The following is a 22,992-nucleotide window of genomic DNA, read 5'->3' as shown; positions in this document are numbered from 1 at the left end:
ACATGCAGTATCTTGTGCCAATTTTTTATGTCTTTTTAGACAGTTTAAAAAAAGGAGTAAAATTGCATCAAATGTTGGTACAAATTATTAGTCTAAATGTAATCCAACCAAGAGGGTATGTAAGGAAATGTGTCTAACTTGGGTATCAAGATGTGCCAAATCAACAATGTATGTGGCACAATGTCTGCATAGATAGTACAGGCGGACAAGTGCTTTATGGCAGCCTAATAGATTGGCTGTAAACTGCCAGAGAAACATCAGATTATTACTGTCTCCAGAAAGTGATGGGAGTATGGCCCCTTCCCTCAGCGACCAGACAATAACAAGCTACATAGAGTGTATTACCTGTGTGTATAGTGTTGGTATTATGCATTAGCTAGGCCAACAGCAGTACAATAGCTCCCACCTTCTAATGATAATATGTTACTGCTCATCCTGTCACAGTCTATACGGCAAAGCTAACAAATGATACGTAGAAACCAGGAAATGTTAACTTTGCTCCTGTTCGAATGGCCAATTTGAAAACAGATATATTTAAAAATGTTGGTTATATTCATATTATAGTCAATTCTCTTTAACATAGGTTAGATGATATAGAAAATGTATACCTACTGCGAATTACAAAACGTGTTCCTTTGTAACCAATATTTTGGGAGAATTGTAGTGACAAAGCTACATGTATCCTAGCACTTGACCACTCGGGTTTTGTGGCATGACACTCTATAGTAACAGTGAAAAGATGGTGCAGTCATGAATTGTGATTTTCACTCAACATATCAATAGTTGGAGAAGATTGCAGCAGTTATTTCATTTCAAGAGTTCGCATCTTCAGATCCGCGGTAAGTCTAGTCGTATATTTACAAAAGAAAGGACAGGCCAGCAACTTTACTGTTCCACAATGGCCAAGCTTCCTCCTCTGCTATCCGCCCTGGAAATAGTTGGGAGGCCAAAACTGGTAACTAACTACATTCCAGAGAAACAGACAGCAATCCACAGTCTTAAGAGTCTTTTTAAGCCGCAAGTTTTTTTATATTGTCTTTTTCATTTGTATACACGGACTTGGCCATTAATAAACTTCTTGAAAAAAAAGTGTCTGCACATCCTAAAGCAGATGTCCCGCAGCAACACCCCAACTTCTTTGTGATCTTCAAGCAAGAAACCTAATTCACCGCACACTGTAAATTCCAGGGCATGCTGAGGTCTAGGATGTCAGAATTACGCAAGGCCTGCTGTTACACAGATGAGGAAGAGCCATCCCTGCATAGAATGAGAAAACTTCCACAACACTTACTTCTGTTTGGTGAGTTCCATAGGGTGGCTGAGGATTTAGATAATCGCTTGTTGATTATTGAGTCTACATGCCTGGGAAGGTTTACGGCAGACACTGAGCATCTATTTACAGCTAAAGTTTAGGAGAAACAAGAAAAGCACAGCACAATACAATAAGTATCTGATTATTAGATCAGCCTTCTAGCCTACATGCAACAACTAGGTTTAGAGAGATTTAGCCCCAGGCCCGACATACACATCGCCACAGGAGTGTAGTTGGCTGGAAACATTACATAGCCATCCACCTAAAAGCTCAAAGTCCAGCCTCCCTTATTAACATGCAGCTATGGCCAAACTCTAAGCAAATGTTCATTTTTTTCATATAGCGGGGGGATAAGCAGCATCCAAAGAACTCCATGAGAAACCATAAAAATCCAGCCTGTCCAATCCTTTTGTATTTTTTTCCCAGCCTCAGATTTTAGGAGAATGTCTGACAGCCAACATAGACATTAGATTTTTTGTTGGATTAGCGGAACGCCGAAAGATAATTAGAAAGATTTCTTAAAAGGTACCAGTAACATATGCAGTACTTCTTTTATTTACCCCCTTTATGTCCTGGAGAGTTCTGATTTAACGCACCAGCCCATGACCATCGTTGCTGACGAATCTCTGCCCACGTCTTCTTTGTGGTACGGCTGACGGCTGCTTCATATTTCTCCTAACAGGTGACAATATAATACAGTTACAAACACATGCAAAAGATAGAGTAGGTTTAGACAAATGTGGGATATTAATAGATTTACCATTTCCACTGACAACTTCTGAACCATATAGAAAAATTAAAAAAGACCACCAAACTTATCAACTAAGTTCCATCCTATATGTCCATAATTTACAGGGGATTGTTAGATACCTTTTTGGACAGACACCCATTGATGGCTAGATCTAAATGGACAAGGGATTTGGGAGACATATTGGATGATCAGTGGGAGTCGATTTTACAATATGTCCCTAGAATATCCATAAGTGAATCCGGGAGGGTGTATCAGTTATTCACTATACATAGGGTATACAGGACCCAAAAGGCTGGACTAAGGGTGGACTCTGGATGTCCGAGATGTACGATGGATGAAGCGGATATTCTTCATATGCTATGGTCTTGTCCAAGATTACAGGCATTTTGGATTGTGGTCCTAAACTTAGTGGAAAGAGTGACGGAAACAACTATTACTCGAAAGCCATTGACATGTATTCTAGGACATGTAGAGGAGGTGTAGAGGATGAATGGGGCAGGCTGTCAATAGCCAGACTGCTTTATGCTGCAAGGAAGACTATCACATTGCACTGGTTAGATGAAAATCCTCCTACTAGGAAGGAATTTGTGAATAGAGTCAATTGTGTAGTTCTTATGGAACGGAGCGTATACATGAAAAGGGGCAAGATGAAACACTATAAGAATATCTGTGGGGATGGCTGGACTTTCCTGGATTGGCCTCTGCAGAACTTGTCAGAGGTTAAAAAATGAGGAAAGTAATACTACTTGTACACTAATGCATGCTTATGTATGTAATGTCATCCTTTCTGTTTTCTTCAATAAAAAAATATTTGATTTAAAAAAAAAAAAAGGTTTCATCCTAAAAAGAATAACATCATAAATACTGGCATTGTCGGACTGGGGTGCCAAGGTCCCGCAAGTTACATTGACGCCTGGGACCCACTGTTCAGCTGCATGCAAATATTACATTTCCCTCATTCATCAATGTACTTGAGCTCTTATATAATGATAAGCTGGGTAGTTTGTTATATATGTGATGAGATGCTGCCGTTGTCTGTACAGAGTATTGTGCATTAGTCACAGAGATATACACTGCGAGGCTACAGAACATGCTAGACCGCACGTGTCATCCCTACAGGTAATGACATCGTTGTGTTTTCATTGATTCTTCATCATAGTATCAAGGTTTTCTTATGTGCAATCACAGGTTTAGGACAGGCTAGCTGGATGCTAGGAGTATGAAGACAAAATGCCCATAAAAGTGAACACTGCCCCCTTCCTATAATCATTAAACTGTTCAGTACGGGCAGGTATCCACTAGATAAATAGCAAGACTTATCCAAGATAACATGGTCTGTTGTGTAAAATTATAAATATGTAGTAATCAGAGGCGTAACTATAATAGGTGCAGAGGTTGCAATTGAACTCTGGCCCTTTAAACTAGGTAAGTCCAAAGGTCCCTTTGCCCCATATGAAAGGACTATTACTATTAAATAGCTGTGTTACTTGAGGGCCACATTGGAGATTTTGCATTGGCACCCACAAGCTTCAAGTACTGGAAGTAACACAGTGCTGTTTTATCAGCCCAGATCAGTTTAAAGACTACTGTCCATGGACACGGAATTAGCTGATGGATTTTCTGAATTTTAGGCAATGTGCACACGTTCGGAATTGCCGCAGAAATTTCCGCGGCAATTCCGCAACTCCCCGCCACGGGAAATACGCACGCAGAATTGGCATGCGTTGTCCCGCTAAATACTAGCGTTTTGTAAGCGTAATTAGCTTGCAGAATGCTAGCGTTTTCCAAGCGATCTGTAGCATCGCTTGGAAAACTGATTGACAGGTTGGTCACACTTGTCATAGTGTTTCACAAGTGTGACCAACTTTTTACTATTGATGCTGCCTAGGAAGCATCAATACTAAAAGATGGAATGTTAAAAATATTTAAAATAAAAATTGTGATATTCTCACCTTCTGGTGTCCCCCGCAGCTTTCCCCATCCTGGCGATGGCCCCGTTCCCACCGATGCCTCACGACAATGACCCCAGATGACATAGCATCACACGAGACCGCTACGTCCTCATCACAGGTCATTGTCGCCAGGCATTGCTGGGAACAGGAGCTGCCGGGAGCATCGCTAAGGCCTGGGCTGGATCCGGGGGCCGCCAGAAGGTGAGTGTATATAACAATTTTTTATTTTAATTATTTTTTAATAGCCTGGAGGAGAGTCTCCTCTCCTCCACCCTGGGTACCATCCGCACATGATCCGCTTACTTTGCGCATGGTGGGCATAGCCCCATGCGGGAAGTAAGCGGATCAATAAATTCCTATGTGTGCGGAATCGCCGCGATTCCGCACAAAGAATGCGCATGCTAAGTATTTTTCCGTGATGCGATTACGCTGTGGAAAAATACGCAGCATTAGCACAGCATTGCGGAATCCCATTGAATTCAATGGGGTGTTGTGTATGAGTGTTCGCGGCGAAAAAATGCGGCAAAAACGCATACAATCCGCAACGTGTGCACATAGCCTTAAACTTCCTAAGCCATAATCCGTTACATTTGCATCTCTCCCACAGCTAATGAGAAATAATAAATCCGATATTCCAATGAAAATGAGAAAATTCATATACTGAACTATAATTATTCTGCATTTCTTTAGGTGATTTCTATTGCTACTGAAGCCCAGTATAGTCATACTGACAGTAGGAGAAGCCACCACATAGCACTGACTGTTCACACTGACGTACCTTATTCTTCTCAAACTTTAACCTTTGCCGTTCCTCCAGTATGACCCTTCTCCTCTCGGCCTTCAGCCTCTGTTCTTCTAGCTTCTTCTTCCTGTCTTGTATTTGTTTCTCTCTAAGTTGTTTTGCCTTTTCCTCTTTCTCAAGCCACACATTCTTCTTGGCAGCTGCAGGTAATTAGAAAGCGTGGTTAGAGATCATGCTTGAGCTGCATGATGAGGAAAATCTGTACTATCTATTTGGATATATAGTTGCATAAATATAGAAGATTGGTCTCAGGGAATTAGAATCTTCAGTTCTCCTGAAAATCCGTCAGCAAAATATGCTGCCATTAATAACAGCCTACGTGTTGTTGATGGGCAGCCATAGTAGCTAGTGTACAGTAATTTCAATAATAGTACACATGAAGGACCTACTGTTCATACAATTCCTAGTATATAGGTGTGATTTCCTAACTTTCCTGGTTAAAGGGCTTATCTAGAGCAGAAATAAAATAGGTCCTCAAATGTGTCTAAATTAGTCAGTACTACAACTTCTTAGTATTCTTCATGTTTCAAAAAAGCCCTGACCTTGAGCTTAAAAGGGGTTTTAAAAAGGCGTAAGATATTCAGTTCTACAGTCAAATTGGTTAAGAGGTGAAAAAAGATGAACTCAACCAATTTTGTAATGCTGAAAACAAATATGATGCTTAAAGATTCTGATTGGCTTTAATTATCAAGATCCAGAAGGGGTTGTAAATACTTATGACACCTTTCATGCAGGCTTATAGAAAAATTGCTTTATTATTTCATCATCATTATAACATTGTTAGTAGCTAGTCTATTACATTATCTATTTAGTCGATTGAGTCTTCAGTATTCTATCATGTCAAAATTTGAAGAAAAGGAGTAGCAACAAGCCACAATGAATGAATATACATATAACATTTTTAGAAAAGCATCACAATAAAAACAGATAAGACATAGTACAGATAAACATAATACATAAGAATAGGAGGAGACATGAAGGCAGGCAAGGGATGGGTACGGGGTCAAATGGTAAGACCTGGGAAAGCTGGGTAGATGGGTATTATAAATGCACACAGGTAGCGCCAAATAACAAAGTCTAAGTAACTACCAGTGGGATATATCTGCGTGTTAGTAACATGACAAGCCATAGCACCCATTAAATAGCTTACCCATAGTTGGTCCTGACCACTCCAACCCCCCTATCGGCCCCTGACATGCATTTTGCTGTTTGGGGTCTCAAAGGGGAGCAGTCACTGATTGAGGACAAAAGTGTGTAGTGCAATCCTGTAACTGCTTATAATTCACAATAGAGTTTAGGCATGTTTTAGTTATTTGAATTGCTAAGTTTCCTCTAAATAAATATCAGAAAATTGGCAAAACAAAATATTCTGCATCTTTTTATTTGCAAACATAATGTTTCAAAGTACTGAAACATATGCATCAATTATATGTATCAGTGAAAAAAAACCCTCTGATATCATAAGAAGAAGTAAAGAACTTCATTGTCAGATATGAATTCCAATCAATAGGAGGCAGATGTGCAGTACCCAGCGTGCCCACTCAGAAGACTGAGCAGCTCCGCAACTGAGCATGTCCATTCAGCCACCACAGAGAACAACTGATCGGCGGGGGTGCTGGACCCTGACCAATCAGACATTGATGACCTGAGGATAGGTCATCAATGATAAAGTAGTGGACAACCTATTTCATTCTTCTTTTTTCTCTGCTGTAGAGTCCCTGCATTTATCATCCCCCTCTTCAACTCCTGACCGCTGCTCCACTCCTCCCCTGCCACTGACTTTTGCAGTGACTCATGACTTGCGCAGAGAAATTTGATCTCCTTTTTCAACACAGGACATAGAAGGATTTGGCTAGTCAGCTTATAAACCTAATGCAAAACAGAAAAATTAACTGGGTAGAAGAGCAAAATGAGCAACTGTAAGTACACAGTGCTATATAATATGACAATTACAATATATAAAAAGGATAGCTTTGATGGGAGCGCTTCTTTAACTAGTGAAGTGAGTAGTCCGCCAGCAGCCTTCACACACAGCTCTAATCACATGCCAGCGGTGTACTGCGTTAGGTACATAGAGGACCTGCCAGGCCCAGGACAGAGCATGTTTGTGACATGAAGTACACATGCACTTTGTAGAACTGACTCATTTAAGCATACTGGAGGACATTTACCATACAATGTACAATATGGGATCATTATTTTTTTCTATAAAATGTGCCGAGTTTTTTTTCTCATTTATTTTTGCCCAATAAAAAGATTTAATTGGTGCACACATGTATGGTAATTAAAATGTGTAATAACAGCAAGCCATTCACACTGGCATAACAAGCACAATGCCGAAAGCATCCATTCTGCACAGTCTGTATACAGAGCCTCTTCTATTCCAGCATCCACTGGTGTCTGTAGGGTGACATTGGGGACTGCAGAGAAGCCAGGGCACCGCCTTAACGGTCCGCAGTAGGTTTAGATCAATGCTTATGGACGGAAATAAAAACATTCTAAAGAATCTGATCAATATCTCTAATCCGGCAATCTCACAAGGTTTGGAGAAATGCCAGAGAGCTGGACTTTTTACTCTTCTCTTAAACTCTGCCTTGTCTTGCTTGGAACTAAAAGCAACCAGACCAACATGTCAGATTTTGCTAAATAACAACCACATGGTGTGCTATGTATAAGGTGCCATGTTAAAGCGGAGATGATAACGTATTTAATGGCAGAAAATGCATGGCACCACAAATGCAGTTATAGGGAATCGGTCACACCGAATTCTGAGACCAGTATGATGTAGACACGGAGACCCCAGATTCCTGAGATGTATAGCTTATCTATTTATATAATTGCCTTGTAATGTTTTCGTTTCCTGCTTTGTCCAGATGTCACCATATCCCAGAATTCCAAGCAGAGGAAGTTCACCGACTGCCATATTGGGATACCCAAGTGATGGGTGTCTCAATATGGTAACTGCTGCTGGTACCAGCCTATTGCGCAATACCACCACCGAACACCGTCACACCACACACACAGCCTCTTGCGCGGTACCACCAGCAGAACACCGTCACGAACACGCCGCTGGTGGGATCAGCTGAATGATTCACTGACCGCCGCCATCTTTGTACAGGAGGAGAGAGCATGCACAGTTTTAATGCGACCGCCGCTATCTGTCTGCACAAAGATGGCAGCGGTCTGATTTACTGCACCTGCGCGAAGTACGCGCAGGTGCAGTGAATCATTCGGCTGATCCAGGCGGCAGATGTGCAACGTGTCTACAGGCAGAGGAAGCCGGTCACATTAAAGGGGTTATCTCAGGAGCGAAAGTTCATTTTAAAAATTGACTGTGTCTGACCGTGTAGAGAACATACCACATCTCCTGGGCAGGCAAGGAAGCAAAAGACAATACTGACATTACAGCTGGGGATCACAGTGGATTCATTTTGTGAGGTAAAATATTTCACTGGACCGTTTTTAAACAATATTTTACCTCACAAAATGTAATCTCTGCGATCTCCTGCTGTAATGTCAGTATTGAGTGGATAGGTGGGTGAGCACATTGGGGGAGCATTTCTCAATGCTGCAGCCCCCATCGTGACATTACCGCAATCCGGCCTCCATCGAGTAGTATAGATAATCTCCTACTAATAAAAGTGATGTTATCACTGGAGGACTAGTAAACCTACCACCACGCAGTCCTCCATATTCATGAGACCAATATAACCCCACCTCCATCGTGGATTTGTTGCTTCCTGCCTAAGCACATTGTGCTCAGAAAGATGCCAATGATTGTTGGGGTGGGTTTATTCAGAGCTGATGAATATGGAGGACTACATTGCAGCAAGTTTTCTAGCCCTTCAGTAATAAAAATCACTTTTATTAGGAGAAGATTATTAATTTATATAGCAAGCAGTCCTGTAAGTGATTCATTGTTGGAATCAGGGTCTCTGCTTCTACATCATTCTGCTCTGAGATGGGGTAGCAAAAATCTGGCTATGGATTCCCTTTAAAAATGACCTTCAACTAGCAGATCTGAATAAAAAAGTAGGTTTTTTATTTTAATTTCTTCTCATCAATCCTTGTTATTCACTTGTAAAGTCTAGATTCTAGTTTATGCTTCGACCAAAAAGCACGAATATATTTATTGAGTGTACCTTTTCCTCCTGCATGACAGAAAAAAGAATGATGAAGCCTCCAGAGAAAGTCAGACTTGGTTTTCTCCTGGGAGACATGTAATCACACCAAGCTCTGCTCTCCTCACTGATCAGCTGGTCCCTTGTATAGAGACACATGGCTCAGCTCCACACTGCCAATGCTAGCAGGGAGATCATTTAGAAGAGCACAGCTGTTTGTTATTCTGTCTCAGAAGAAAGCCAGTACTAGGCTTTTCTAGGGGCTTGTTTGTGTTGGCACCTCTTGCTTATGATTGGTTAACGTCATGCAGGGGAAAAGGACACTCCCCTCTCGCATGAATTAGAATCTAAACTTTACAAGCTAATGTCTCCACATTAGAAAGGAGAATTTTTTTTCAAAAATTACGTTTTATCCAGCCTGCAGCCAATATTACATGATGAGGCCAGTTTAACATACCAAAATTGCAATTAAATAAACTGTGCAAAAACAAAAATAAGAAAAATGAACTAAATTCACTAGAAGTAGCAATTCTTCAAACAGATCACTGCTTTTCACGCATCCTCCTCCTCCTCCGGTCTTCAGCATGAGCATGCAGTTCATTAAGCTTGCTGTGTCACGCCGTCCCAGCTCAGTGCCTTGATATGCAGAACATGAGTTACTAGTCATCATCTAGCCAGTCATGTAGAATTCAGGCAGAGCCACAGCGACATCCTCACACTTGAAAGGATCTCTGTACTCTAGGAACGGTTATTCCGCTTCCTTTATATGTAGCAGACAACGCACAGACCACATGGAAAAAAGAAACTGTGGGTGGGTTTTGGGAACGTAGACATTCATCTATATCTATAAGTGTCACAAAGGGGAGAGTTATGGTACCGTCACATTTAGCGACGCTGCAGCGATCTAGACAACGATGCCGATCGCTGCAGCGTCGCTGTGTGGTCGCTGGAGAGCTGTCACACAGACAGCTCTCCAGCGACCAACGATGCCGAAGTCCCCGGGTAACCAGGGTAAACATCGGGTTACTAGGCGCAGGGCCGCGCTTAGTAACCCGATGTTTACCCTGGTTACAAGTGTAAATGTAAAAAAAAACAAACACTACATACTTACATTCTGTGTCTGTCGGGTCCCCCAGCGTCCGCTTCCCTGCACTGTAAGCGCCGGCCGTAAAGCAGAGCGGTGACGTCACCGCTGTGCCCAGCTTTACGGCCAGCCGGCGCTGACACAGTGCAGGGAAGCAGAACGCCGGGGGACCCGACAGGCACTGGAATGTAAGTATGTAGTGTTTGGTTTTTTTTACATTTACACTGGTAACCAGGGTAAATATCGGGTTACTAAGCGCGGCCCTGCGCTTAGTAACCCGATGTTTACCCTGGTTACCAGTGAAGACATCGCTGAATCGGCGTCACACACACCGACTCAGCGATGTCAGCGGGAGATCCAGCGACGAAATAAGGTGCTGGCCTTCTAGCTCCGACCAACGATGTCACAGCAGGATCCTGATCGCTGCTGCCTGTCAAACACAACGATATCGCTATCCAGGACGCTGCAACGTCACGGATCACTAGCGATATCGTTGTTCAGTTGTTCAGTGTGAAGGTACCTTTACAAAGAATGTGTTTTATACTTCAGTCTAAGAGGACTGGAGGTGAAAATAATTAACTAGGAGTTGCACAACTTATTCCTTTACTCAATCTAATTGAATTACTGGCAATTTGTATTTCTTATAGCCTGCCTTTGGGTAAAGTGGAATTCACATATACCATGCATTTAGCGCAGTGGAGTATGTTGGGTGAAGAGGGCACATCAAAGAACACACCACAGGGAAGACAGGAGATCTCTGCCTCCTATGTGTCTGGAAGAAGTGAAATATTTATGACATTTAGCCTCCACAGCAAATGAAATATTCATGTGTTTGACTTGCGAGTTTTCCTGGCAAGGGCAAATTTGAAGACTTGTGATGGAAGAGACAGAGCCTCTATAGCATGACGCTAGATTAATAGCGCACAACGTTTTGTTAGCTACTCACCCAGATATTTGGCTCTTTCTTCTCTCCTTTCTTTTGCTTGCTTCTGTCGTTGTTCTGCCTTTTGGGTGTCTGCAAGAAAATTCAAACATAGGTTCTAGTACATTTAGAATATTTGTGCTTTTTTTACATCCTGATCACACTACATTTGGCAGTACGTTCCTGACTTCAAGGGTTCAAGGGGGATTATCACAATCCCAACAAATGGATCCAGGTGTACTCCTTATACAATCAATAAGATTAGAAAGGCAAACAGTTCAAAGTGTGACATTATGGCTTCAACTTGTGCCTCTTTCTAGTTGTGTCTAGCATTTCAAATGGCCACAATATCCTTATAGTATAGACTTCATTGCTGAAAAGGAGCGCAAACAATGGCCAAGTTTTCAGATTTTGATCTCAGTTTGCTTCATTTAATGCAAATAACCTGTATATCTGGGCATATCTGAATCCTGCTTTCATGGATTCTGATGCAGTCCCAGAAGGAAGGACAATGACTCTTAAAAACAACAAAAGGAAAAATATCTAATGATTAAAACAATGTAAGAATGCAATATATGATCAAAACTGTCAAGTTGTAGCGGTCATCCTTCAGCCATAGAAGTGTATATGAAGGTCGACTTTATCAAAGCTGATGATAAAGATCGCGGCAGTGATCGAAACGCGTCGCTCATGTCCTCATGTACGATATAGCGGTGTCCGAGGAGCTGTTTATATTTTAACCATCAGGGAATGAAGTTGAGAATTTTATTAAGAAGAGCTGGAACATTTACTTTTCAATTTTTCATATATCAGTAGTCCTTTTTTCACTTACATGGAATAGTGTTAAAAAGGTCAAAATGGCAATGGTTATCATTGTAAGGATACAATGATGTACACATCAGGAAATTATCTGCATGTATACTTTTAACTGCTAAAAATTAAATTTATGCCAGTTAATATGTGCATAATATTTGTAAAATGACAGCAGGTATATAAGCAGAAACAAAACAAGGTCTAGGAAAACCGGCTTTCTTCATCTCATGCATTGTTTAGAAGTTCTAAGATAAGACTACATGAATATATTAATGAACTGCATGAATAGACAGTCCCTAATATTTACTTGTAATATACTACAATTGCCCTCATTATCAGGGGTAATTGTTAGTAAACATGCAAAATGGCCGTGACATTAACATTGTCACACAAATCCATCTGGTAAACTTGGGTTGGACTCTAAGGGAGCTTCATTGAGACTATGAAGAAATATATTCAATATAGCTGATGACTATAAACGGTCAGGATTTTTTAACAATTTTACAGTTGATTCATAGATAGACTAGCTGAGTAACGTAAATACACCATCTACTATTGATCCAGAATTAGGGCTTGTATTACAGTCTGGAGCTTTGGTCACAATTCTGCTGAGGCTATATTCATTGCGCTTTTTTGCTCTATGTTTAACATGCGCTGAGAAAGTTTCTGACCATTAACATGTCCACGGGGTCTTTTGCTAGGTAGAGGGCAAAAAAGTATCTTGTTGGCCGGTGTACGTTAGCATATCACAAAAAAGTTGTTAAAGGGAATAAATCAGCATGATTTCATATCCGAAGCTATTTATATGTGTATACATTTACTTGGCCAGTTTGGTCCTCAGTTCTTGAGAAATCAGAGTTTGAATTGATATGCAAATGAGGCTGTAAATCTGAAGCCTCTGTCATTCCAGCTCTATTTCCCACCCAGTGCTGCCTCCTCCTGCTTGATTGACAGCCTATATGCTGTGTGTTTTCAGGGAAATGACTGGTCAGTCAAAGAGTAGGAGGCAGCACAGGGCAGGTAATAAAGCTGGAGTGACAGGGGCTTCAGATCTACAAATAGCTGCTCTTCAGCTTCATTTGTACATAGATCCAAACAGAGATTTCTCAGTAACAGAGTAAGGGCCTGGCCATGTATAGGTATCGCTGGACTTGTCTTTGAAAAAGCTACATGCACATATACATAGTTTGTGGAGGAAAGTTAAAGTACCGCCACCATCTTCTCCACCATACCCCCTCTTCCTTGATTGACAGCTTTGGCTTCATAGGGATAGAGAATGACGGAGATCGATAGAAACCAAGCGGGTGGGAAGGTGTATTTAAATGATCGGCCCCACTGTGAAGCACCGAGAGCCTGTATTTGGTTTTAGCAGTCATTCTGTGTCAACAGCGTCCCTTTAAATCCTGCTGACAGATTCCCTTTTTTGTCCATGGATGATGGCCACCAATGTAAAGCAGCGTTCATGCCTGCATCCAACATACATGTTGGGTACTTTTCCCAGCATATACGTGAAACGGAGGCTTTAAAACATGATGTGAATATAGACTGATTGTTACTGGAAATAGTCAACAAACCTGTTGACAGACACACATTAACTGGCCTCTCGGCTGACCAACTTTAAAAGCTTTTCAGACTGTAAAGCCCCCGTCTCACATAGCGAGATCGCTAGCGAGATCGCTGCTGAGTCACAAGTTTTGTGACGCAACAGCGACCTCCATAGCGATCTCGCTATGTGTGACACGTACCAGCGATCAGGCCCCTGCTGCGAGATCGCTGGTCGTGTCGGAATGGCCTGGACCTTTTTTTGGTCGTTGAGGCCCCGCTGACATCGCTGAATCGGTGTGTGTGACACCGATCCAGCGATGTCTTCACTGGTAACCAGGGTAAACATCGGGTTACTAAGCGCAGGGCCGCGCTTAGTAACCCGATGTTTACCCTGGTTACCAAAAAAAACAAACAGTACATACTCGCCTTTCGGTGTCCCTTGCCGTCTGCTTCCTGCTCTCACTGACTCCCGGCCGTACAGTGAGAAGTGAGAGCACAGCAGTGACGTCACCGCTGCGCTCTGCTCTCACAGTACGGCGGCTCAGTCAGAGCAGGAAGCAGACGGCAAGGGACCTGGACACCGAAAGGCGAGTATGTAGTGTTTGTTTTTTTTGGTAACCAGGGTAAACATCGGGTTACTAAGCGCGGCCCTGCGCTTAGTAACCCGATGTTTACCCTGGTTACCCGGGTGCTGCAGGGGGACTTCGGCATCGTTGAAGACAGTTTCAACGATGCCGAAGTCGTTCCCCTGATCGTTGGTCGCTGGAGAGCGGTCTGTGTGACAGCTCCCCAGCGACCACACAGCGACTTACCAACGATCACGGCCAGGTCGTATCGCTGGTCGTGATCGTTGGTAAATCGCTTAAGGTACCTTCACACGAAACGACATTATAACGATATCGCTAGCAATCCGTGACGTTGCAGCGTCCTCGCTAGCGAGATCGTTTCGTTTGACACGCAGCAGCGATCAGGATCCTGCTGTGATGTCGCTGGTCGCTGAATAAAGTCCAGAACTTTATTTGGTCGTCCGATCGCTGTGTATCGTTGTGTTTGAAAGCAAAAGCAACGATACCAGCGATATTTTACACTGGTAACCAGGGTAAACATCGGGTTACTAAGCGCAGGGCCGCGCTTAGTTACCCGATGTTTACCCTGGTTACTAGCGTAAAATGTAAAAAAAACAAACAGCACATACTCACATTGCGTCCCCTGCAGTCTGCTTCCTCCTCTGACTCAGCGCCGCAAAGTGAAAGTGAAAGCAGCACAGCGGTGACGTCACCGCTCTGCTCTCACTGTACGGCGCTCAGTCAGTCAGGAAGCGGACGCCGGGGGACGTGAATGTAAGTATGTGCTGTTTGTTTTTTTTAGATTTTACGCTGGTAACCAGGGTAAACATCGGGTTACTAAGCGCGGCCCTGCGCTTAGTTACCCGATGTTTACCCTGGTTACCAGGGGACCTCGGCATAGTTGATCGCTGGAGAGCGGTCTGTGTGACAGCTCTCCAGCGACCAAACAGCGACGCTGCAGCGATCGACATCGTTGTCGCTATCGCTGCAGCGTCGCTTCGTGTGAAGGTACCTTTAGTGAGACGGGGCCTTAAATCACTGGAGTAAACTCTCTGCAGACAATGAGCCTGTAAAAAACATTTCAGCTCTAAAGTCTACAGAAATTACCATAACATGCAATTCTGAACTATATTGCAGGTTGGAACATGTAAAATTGTGCTCAAAGGTTGACACATTTTATTAAAGTTATGCATTAATGATGTACATAAAGCAGATTATATCAAAGCTTTATATAAATCAAATGCTTAATTAGGAGGAAAAAAAACACATTAGGCTATGTTCATACTCAGCATTTTTGCAGCCAAAACCTGCTGTCTTGGCAAATAAAACGTTGCTTTCAAAATGCCTGTTTTTCAGCATTTTCCTCAGTGTTTTTATTTAGTTTTTTTGCAGTTTTCGGGGGCATATTACATATGTGCTTTGTCTATAGCACATGATTACGGTAATAACTTTTTTTTTTATTCACCAAAAACAATTAAAAAACTCAGCAAAAAAATCTGTGTTATTTGCTGCATTTTTTACGTTTTAATTTTTTGTGGGTGAAAAAAACACAAAGGAAAATCAGCAAAAAGTCTGAAAGAAATGACATGCTGCCGTTTTCCAATTCAGTCCTGAAAAAAAAAGTGCGTGCATGAGATTTTTAATATCTTATCGCTTTTACTGGCACTGTAAAAACAGCTTTTAATTTGCAATAAAAAATGTGAACACAGCCTAAAGGTTATGTGAACATGTTCAGCAGTGTCACCAGAAAAATCTGCTGTAAATCTGCTTCAAATACTGATGTCATGGCAGGAAAAAAGCATTCTAAAAGTTTTGGTGCATTTATCCCCATTTATTAGAATAGGTGAAAACTGCTGCAAAAAACACAGAAAGCAGTTTCAAATCTGCAAGGAAAAATAAGCTGAGTGTGCACGAGACATCAGAAATCTCATTCACTTTACTGGCACTAGGAAATTCTTAAAGATTTTGTGACCAAACTGTGCAGAAAAAACGTGACAAAAACGCGGCAGATGCTTAACATGTGCACATACCCTACAATGCTTAACAAAAAGAAGTCACCCACGAAAGGCTTAAAAACCATGATGGCTTTTTTTAAAACCAAAATGCCATAAACAATGTTAAGCGTGAAAGAGCTCTGAAGACGTCTTATATGCCATAAAATCACTCATTATATCATTTTACATTTTTTTGTGAAAAATAATATTCTTAAAGGGAACCTGTTATGTTGAAAAACACTTCTGATATGCAGGCAAGATGTTATAGAGCAGGAGGAACTGATCAGATTGATACAAATTTTTGTGGCAAAAGTTTCAGCGAAACTTGTACTTTATTCATTGAAATCATCAAGTCCAGTAGGCGGTCCTACTCAGTGATCGACCGTCTTATCTGTATGCAGGTGCATGGAACGACAACGGTCAGTCACGGAGTAGGACCACCCACTGGACTCTTGCATATATAAATTAGGGACTTCAATTAATAAAATACAATTTATACAATGAATCTTTTCCAACAAACATATATGTCATTCTGTTTATTTTCTATGTCTCTATATTGTGATACCCACAGACAAGACACCCTATACAACATAGCAGGTTCACTTTAAAGCACCAAACGATTAAGACAGCTAAGTCAGTAATTAGCCGTTTAAGGAGACTATAACCAAAGGCAAAATATAATTAAATTATACAGTTAAAATTACCATATAAGTCACAAAACACTCACTTGTAATTAACAATCTTATTGAAATATAATGATAGTTTCCTATTTATTTTCCCTATCTTGAAAGGGCGTGGGAAGTGTACTCGCCGTCACTCACCCTCTCTTGTCACGGAGGTTGGCACCCCAAGTTCCACACGTCGGTTACCCTAATAGGGACTAACTATCAGAAAAACCACCACATCACCTTTTGGGAAGTGCATCTGAACAGCAAGGTGGCTTGTTGTTGAAGGGAAATAGAGAGAAAAAATAAAAAATCTATAAATCTTCAGCATAGCGAGTGTGAGCGAGCTGAGTGTGACCTGAGCGTAAGTGTGAACGGCGGTAAGTGTGTGACTTGTGATTCAGTGAGGAGGTATTGGGAAAGCCTTTAACAAATACCTGTGTGAATTTGTGTGAGTTGCTGAATTGGGAGTAGCTATATTCACAAGGGGTTAACTTAGGGTGGGCGGTCATAATCAAGGGTTTATAAGGGGCAGCTGTTTGGGGCTCAAGTCCTTTTGGGAAGTGCATCTGAACAGCAAGGTGGATTGTTGTTGAAGGGAAATAGAGAGAAAAAAAAAATCTATAAATCTTCAGCACAGCGAGTGTGAGCGAGCTGAGTGTGGCCTGAGTGTAAGTGTGGACGGCGGTAAGTGTGTGACTTGTGATTCAGTGACTTTGGAATCAGGGAGTTTCCAAGGGAGGAATTGCTGTCTGTTTTTTTTTTTTTTTTAATACTTTGTATTTATTTTTATTTAACCTGTCTGTCTGGTGCAATCCCCATTAGGAAATGTGCTCCACTATTGTTAATGCCATCCAGTGCACATCTTGCCACATGTATGCAGTCCTTGATCAGCCGGTCGAGGGTGCATACTGGTGTGCGAGATGTGAGCACATTGTGCATTTGGAAGCCCAGATTCTGGATCTAAATGTGCAGCTGGCAACACTGAGATCCATAGACAATATGGAGAGGAGTCTTCTGCTCACTGAGCAGACGCTCAATGGGATAGATGAGGGGGGGATGGTAGGATGGAGCTGCAGGACAGTGAGGCAGTTAGCTGGGTGACAGATAGAAGGCGGGGTAGAGGGAAGAGTGCCAGGGAGACTAGTCCTGATCTGGCACACCCCAATAAGTTTGCTAAGTTGGCAGATGAGGGGGGTGCCAGTACAGGGGTAGCACTGCTGCAGCCAGGCATGTCCTCTGAAAGCCGGAGGAGTGACTGCTCCAGTAAGGAGGGAAATAGGAGAGCAGGGCAGGCCAGACAGGTGCTGGTAGTGGGGGACTCAATTATCAGGGGAACAGATAGGGCAATCTGTCACAAAGACAGGGATCGTCGGACGGTGTGCTGCCTACCTGGCGCTCGAGTCCGACACATCGCTGATCGGGTTGACAGGTTATTGGGAGGGGCTGGTGAGGACCCAGCGGTCATGGTGCACATTGGCACAAATGACAAAGTTAGAGGTAGGTGGAAGGTCCTTAAAGATGATTTCAGGGAAGTAGGCTGCAAGCTGAAAGCAAGGACCTCCAACGTGGTATTTTCCGAAATACTGCCTGTACCACGCCAGAGAGGCAACGGGAGATTAGGGAGGTTAATAAGTGGCTCAAGAATTGGTGTAGGAAGGAGGGGTTTTGGGTTCCTGCAGAACTGGGCCGACTTCTCAGTTGGCTACAGGCTCTACGCTAGGGACGGGCTGCACCTCAATGGGGAAGGTGCAGCTGTGCTGGGGGAGAAAATGGCTAGAAGGTTGGAGGAGTGTTTAAACTAGGGATTGGGGGGGAGGGTATTCATTTTATAGGAGGGGAAGATAGTGCAGATAGAGACCTGGGCACAAATAAGGAAGTTGGGGGTGGCGGTGGCATGGGGGGTGGGGTTAGAACAGTTAGTAATTTAAGAAAGAATAGAGGTACAGAGAGGAACATCAAGTGCATGTATACTAATGCCAGAAGCCTCGCCAACAAAATGGACGAATTAGAATTAATGTTGTTGGAGCATAATTATGACATGGTGGGGATATCTGAAACATGGCTGGATGAGAGCCATGACTGGGCTGTTAACTTGCAGGGCTATAGCCTTTTCAGAAATGACCGTACAGATAAGCGAGGGGGTGGGGTGTGTCTGTATGTAAAATCGACCTTAAAACCCATCCTGCGTGATAATATAGGTGAATCTAATGAAAATGTAGAGTCCCTTTGGGTGGAGATAAGGGGAGGGGGAAAAAATAATAAATTACTGATAGGGGTTTGTTATAAATCTCCAAAAATAATGGAAGCAATGGAGAATATCCTCGTAAAGCAAATAGATGAAGCTGCGACTCAAGGAGAAGTCATTATTATGGGGGACTTCAACTACCCTGAAATAGTTTGGGGAACAGAAACCTGCAGTTCCAGTAAAGGTAATCGTTTTTTGACAACTATGAGAGACAATTACCTTTCACAACTGGTTCAGGACCCAACAAGGAGGGGGGCACTGCTAGACCTAATATTAACCAACAGGCCAGACCGCATATCAAATATAAGGGTTGGGGGTCACTTGAGGAATAGTGATCACGAAATAATAAGTTTTTGTGTATCCTTTAATAAGATGTGTAGTAGAGGGGTGACAAGGACACTAAACTTCAGGAGGGCAAATTTCCAACGGATGAGAGAGGATCTTGGTGCAATTACCGTATATACTCGAGTATAAGCCGACCCGAGTATAAGCCGACCCCCCTAATTTTGCCACAAAAAAACTGGGAAAACTTATTGACTCGAGTATAAGCCTAGGGTGGAAAATGCAGCAGGTAGCGGTGAATTTCAAAATTAAAAATAGATACTCCATACCGTTCATTATGGCCCCATAGATGCTCCACATAAAGCTGTGCCATATATACAATGCTCTACACCATTGCCCCATAGATGCTCCACATAAAGCTGTGCCATATATACAATGCTCTGCACCGTTGCCCCATAGCTGTGCCATATATATAATGCTCTGCACCGTTGCCCCACAGCTGTGCCATATATATATAATGCTCTGCACCGTTGCCCCATAGCTGTGCCATATAGTGCTCTGCACCATTGCCCCATAGCTGTGCCATATAGTGCTCTGCACCGTCCATTATTGCCCCATAGCTGTGCCATATAGTGCTCTGCACCATTGCCCCATAGCTATGCCATATAGTGCACTGCACCATTGCCCCATAGCTGTGCCATATAGTGCTCTGCACCGTTCATTATTGCCCCATAGCTGTGCCATATAGTGCTCTGTACCATTGCCCCATAGCTGTGCCATATAGTGCTCTGCACCGTTGCCCCATAGCTGTGCCATATAGTGCTCTGCACCGTCCACTATTGCCCCATAGCTGTGCCATATAGTGCTCTGCACCATTGCCCCATAGCTGTGCCATATAGTGCTCTGCACCGTTCATTATTGCCCCATAGCTGTGCCATATAGTGCTCTGCACCATTGCCCCATAGCTGTGCCATATAGTGCTCTGCACCGTTCATTATTGCCCCATAGCTGTGCCATATAGTGCTCTGCACCGTTGCCCCATAGCTGTGCCATATAGTGCTCTGCACCGTCCATTATTGCCCCATAGCTGTGCCATATAGTGCTCTGCACCATTGCCCCATAGCTGTGCCATATAGTGCTCTGCACCATTGCCCCATAGCTGTGCCATATAGTGCTCTGCACCATTGCCCCATAGCTGTGCCATATAGTGCTCTGCACCATTGCCCCATAGCTGTGCCATATATATAATGCTCTGCACCATTGCCCCATAGCTGTGCCATATATATAGTGCTCTGCACCGTTGCCCCATAGCTGTGCCATATATATAATGCTCTGCACCGTTGCCCCATAGCTGTGCCATATAAATAATGCTCTGCACCGTTGCCCCATAGCTGTGCCATATATATAATGCTCTGCACCGTTGCCCCATAGCTGTGCCATACAGTGCTCTGCACCATTGCCCCATAGCTGTGCCATATAGTGCTCTGCACCGTCCATTATTGCCCCATAGCTGTTGCTGCTGCTGCAATAAAAAAAAAAAAAAAACATACTCACCTCTCTTGCTTGCAGCTCCTCGGCGCCATCTTCCCGGCGTCTCTCCGCACTGACTGATCAGGCAGAGGGCGGCGCGCACACTATATGCGTCATCGCGCCCTCTGCCTGAACAGTCAGAGCGGAGAGACGCCGGGAAGATGGCGCGACGCCCGGCGTGTGGAACGAGGACAGGTGAATATGTCATACTTACCTGCTCCCGGCGTCCCGCTCCTTCCCCCGGACAGCTGGTCTTCGGTGCTGCAGCCTCTTCCTCTATCAGCGGTCACCGGCACCGCTTCATTAGAGAAATGAATAGGCGGCTCCGCCCCTATGGGAGGTGGAGCAGCCTATTCATTTCTCTAATGAGCGGTCCCACGTGACCGCTCAGGGGAAGAGGCTGCGGCACCGAAGACAGTGTGACAGGCAGGGGGAGCGTCAGGAACGCCGGGACTAGGTAAGTATATGACAGTGCTCACCCGCCGACCCCACCACCGATCGATGACTCGAGTATAAGCCGAGAGGGGCACTTTCAGCCCAAAAATTTGGGCTGAAAATCTCGGCTTATACTCGAGTATATACGGTAACTGGGACGATATCCTGAGGCATAAAAATACACAAAGAAAATGGGAGACGTTTATTAGCATCCTGGATAGGACCTGTGCACAGTATATACCGTATGGGAATAAACATACTAGAAATAGGAGGAAACCAATATGGCTAAATAGAGCTGTAAGGGGCGCAATAAGGGACAAAAAGAAAGCATTTAGAGAATTAAAGGAAGTAGGTAGTGAGGAGGCATTAAATAAATACAGAAAATTAAATAAATTCTGTAAAAAGCAAATCAAGGCAGCAAAGATTGAGACAGAGAGACTCATTGCCAGAGAGAGCAAAAATAATCCCAAAATATTCTTTAACTATATAAATAGTAAGAAACTAAAAAATGATAGTGTTGGCCCCCTTAAAAATAGTCTGGGTGAAATGGTGGATGAGGATGAGGAAAAAGCCAATATGCTAAATGACTTTTTTTCATCAGTATTTACAAAAGAAAATCCCATGGCAGCCAATATGACTAGTGATAAAAATTCCCAATTAAAGGTTACCTGCTTAACCCAGCAGGAAGTACGGCGGCGTCTAAAAATCACTAAAATTGACAAATCTCCGGGCCCGGATGGGATACACCCCCAAGTACTGCAGGAATTAAGTACAGTCATTGATAGACCATTATTTTTAATCTTTAAAGAGTCCATAATAACAGGGTCTGTACCACAGGACTGGCGTATAGCAAATGTGGTGCCAATATTCAAAAAGGGGACAAAAACTGAACTTGGAAATTATAGGCCAGTAAGTTTAACCTCTACTGTGGGTAAAATCCTGGAGGGCATTCTAAGGGATGCTATACTGGAGTATCTGAAGAGGAATAACCTCATGACCCAGTATCAGCACGGGTTTACTAGGGACCGTTCATGTCAGACTAATTTGATCAGCTTCTATGAAGAGGTAAGTTCCGGACTGGACCAAGGGAGCCCAGTGGATGTAGTGTACATGGACTTTTCAAAAGCTTTTGATACGGTGCCACACAAAAGGTTGTTACATAAAATGAGAATAATGGGGATAGGGGAAAATATGTGTAAGTGGATTGAGAGCTGGCTCAGGGATAGGAAACAAAGGGTGGTTATTAATGGAGCACATTCAGACTGGGTCACGGTTAGCAGTGGGGTACCACAGGGGTCAGTATTAGGCCCTCTTCTTTTTAACATATTTATTAATGACCTTGTAGGGGGCATTCAGAGTAGAATTTCAATATTTGCAGATGACACTAAACTCTGCAGGGTAATCAATACAGAGGAGCACAATTTTATATTACAGGATGATTTATGTAAACTAGAAGCTTGGGCTGATAAATAGCAAATGAGCTTTAATGGGGATAAATGTAAGGTCATGCACTTGGGTAGAAGTAATAAGATGTATAACTATGTGCTTAATTCTAAAACTCTGGGCAAAACCGTCAATGAAAAAGACCTGGGTGTATGGGTGGATGACAAACTCCTATTCAGTGGCCAGTGTCAGGCAGCTGCTACAAAGGCAAATAAAATAATGGGATGCATTAAAAGAGGAATAGATGCTCATGAGGAGAACATAATTTTACCTCTATACAAGTCACTAGTTCGACCACACTTAGAATACTGTGCACAGTTCTGGTCTCCGGTGTATAAGAAAGACATAGCTGAACTGGAGCGGGTGCAGAGAAGAGCGACCAAGGTTATTAGAGGACTGGGGGGTCTGCAATACCAAGATAGGTTATTACACTTGGGGCTATTTAGTTTGGAAAAACGAAGGCTAAGGGGTGATCTTATGTTAATGTATAAATATATGAGGGGACAGTACAAAGACCTTTCTGATGA

At 43.0% G+C, this 22,992-nt stretch overlaps 1 protein-coding gene across 6 annotated transcripts in view; it reads right to left on the bottom strand.

Annotated features, from left to right (window-relative positions):
- LOC143815984 (MAP7 domain-containing protein 1-like) overlaps positions 1-22,992 on the bottom strand; it is a 132,264-nt gene that overhangs the window by 53,232 nt on the left and 56,040 nt on the right. For 3 of the 6 annotated variants that reach the window (XM_077295852.1, XM_077295849.1, XM_077295848.1), the window contains exons 3-6: positions 10,969-11,037; positions 4,794-4,957; positions 1,873-1,987; positions 1,292-1,402 (exon numbers count right to left, since the gene is read on the bottom strand). In XM_077295852.1, the coding sequence (XP_077151967.1) occupies positions 1,292-1,402; positions 1,873-1,987; positions 4,794-4,957; positions 10,969-11,037 (459 nt within the window). The remainder of the gene's footprint in view (positions 1-1,291; positions 1,403-1,872; positions 1,988-4,793; positions 4,958-10,968; positions 11,038-22,992) is intronic. The other 3 variants (XM_077295854.1, XM_077295853.1, XM_077295851.1) reach the window with 2 other exon arrangements.

The sequence above is a fragment of the Ranitomeya variabilis genome, chromosome 3, assembly GCF_051348905.1.
Source record: "Ranitomeya variabilis isolate aRanVar5 chromosome 3, aRanVar5.hap1, whole genome shotgun sequence".
NCBI classification, from domain to species: domain Eukaryota; kingdom Metazoa; phylum Chordata; class Amphibia; order Anura; family Dendrobatidae; genus Ranitomeya; species Ranitomeya variabilis.
The sequence above is the reverse complement of the archived record's forward strand: the minus strand, read 5'-3'. Positions and strand labels throughout refer to the sequence as shown.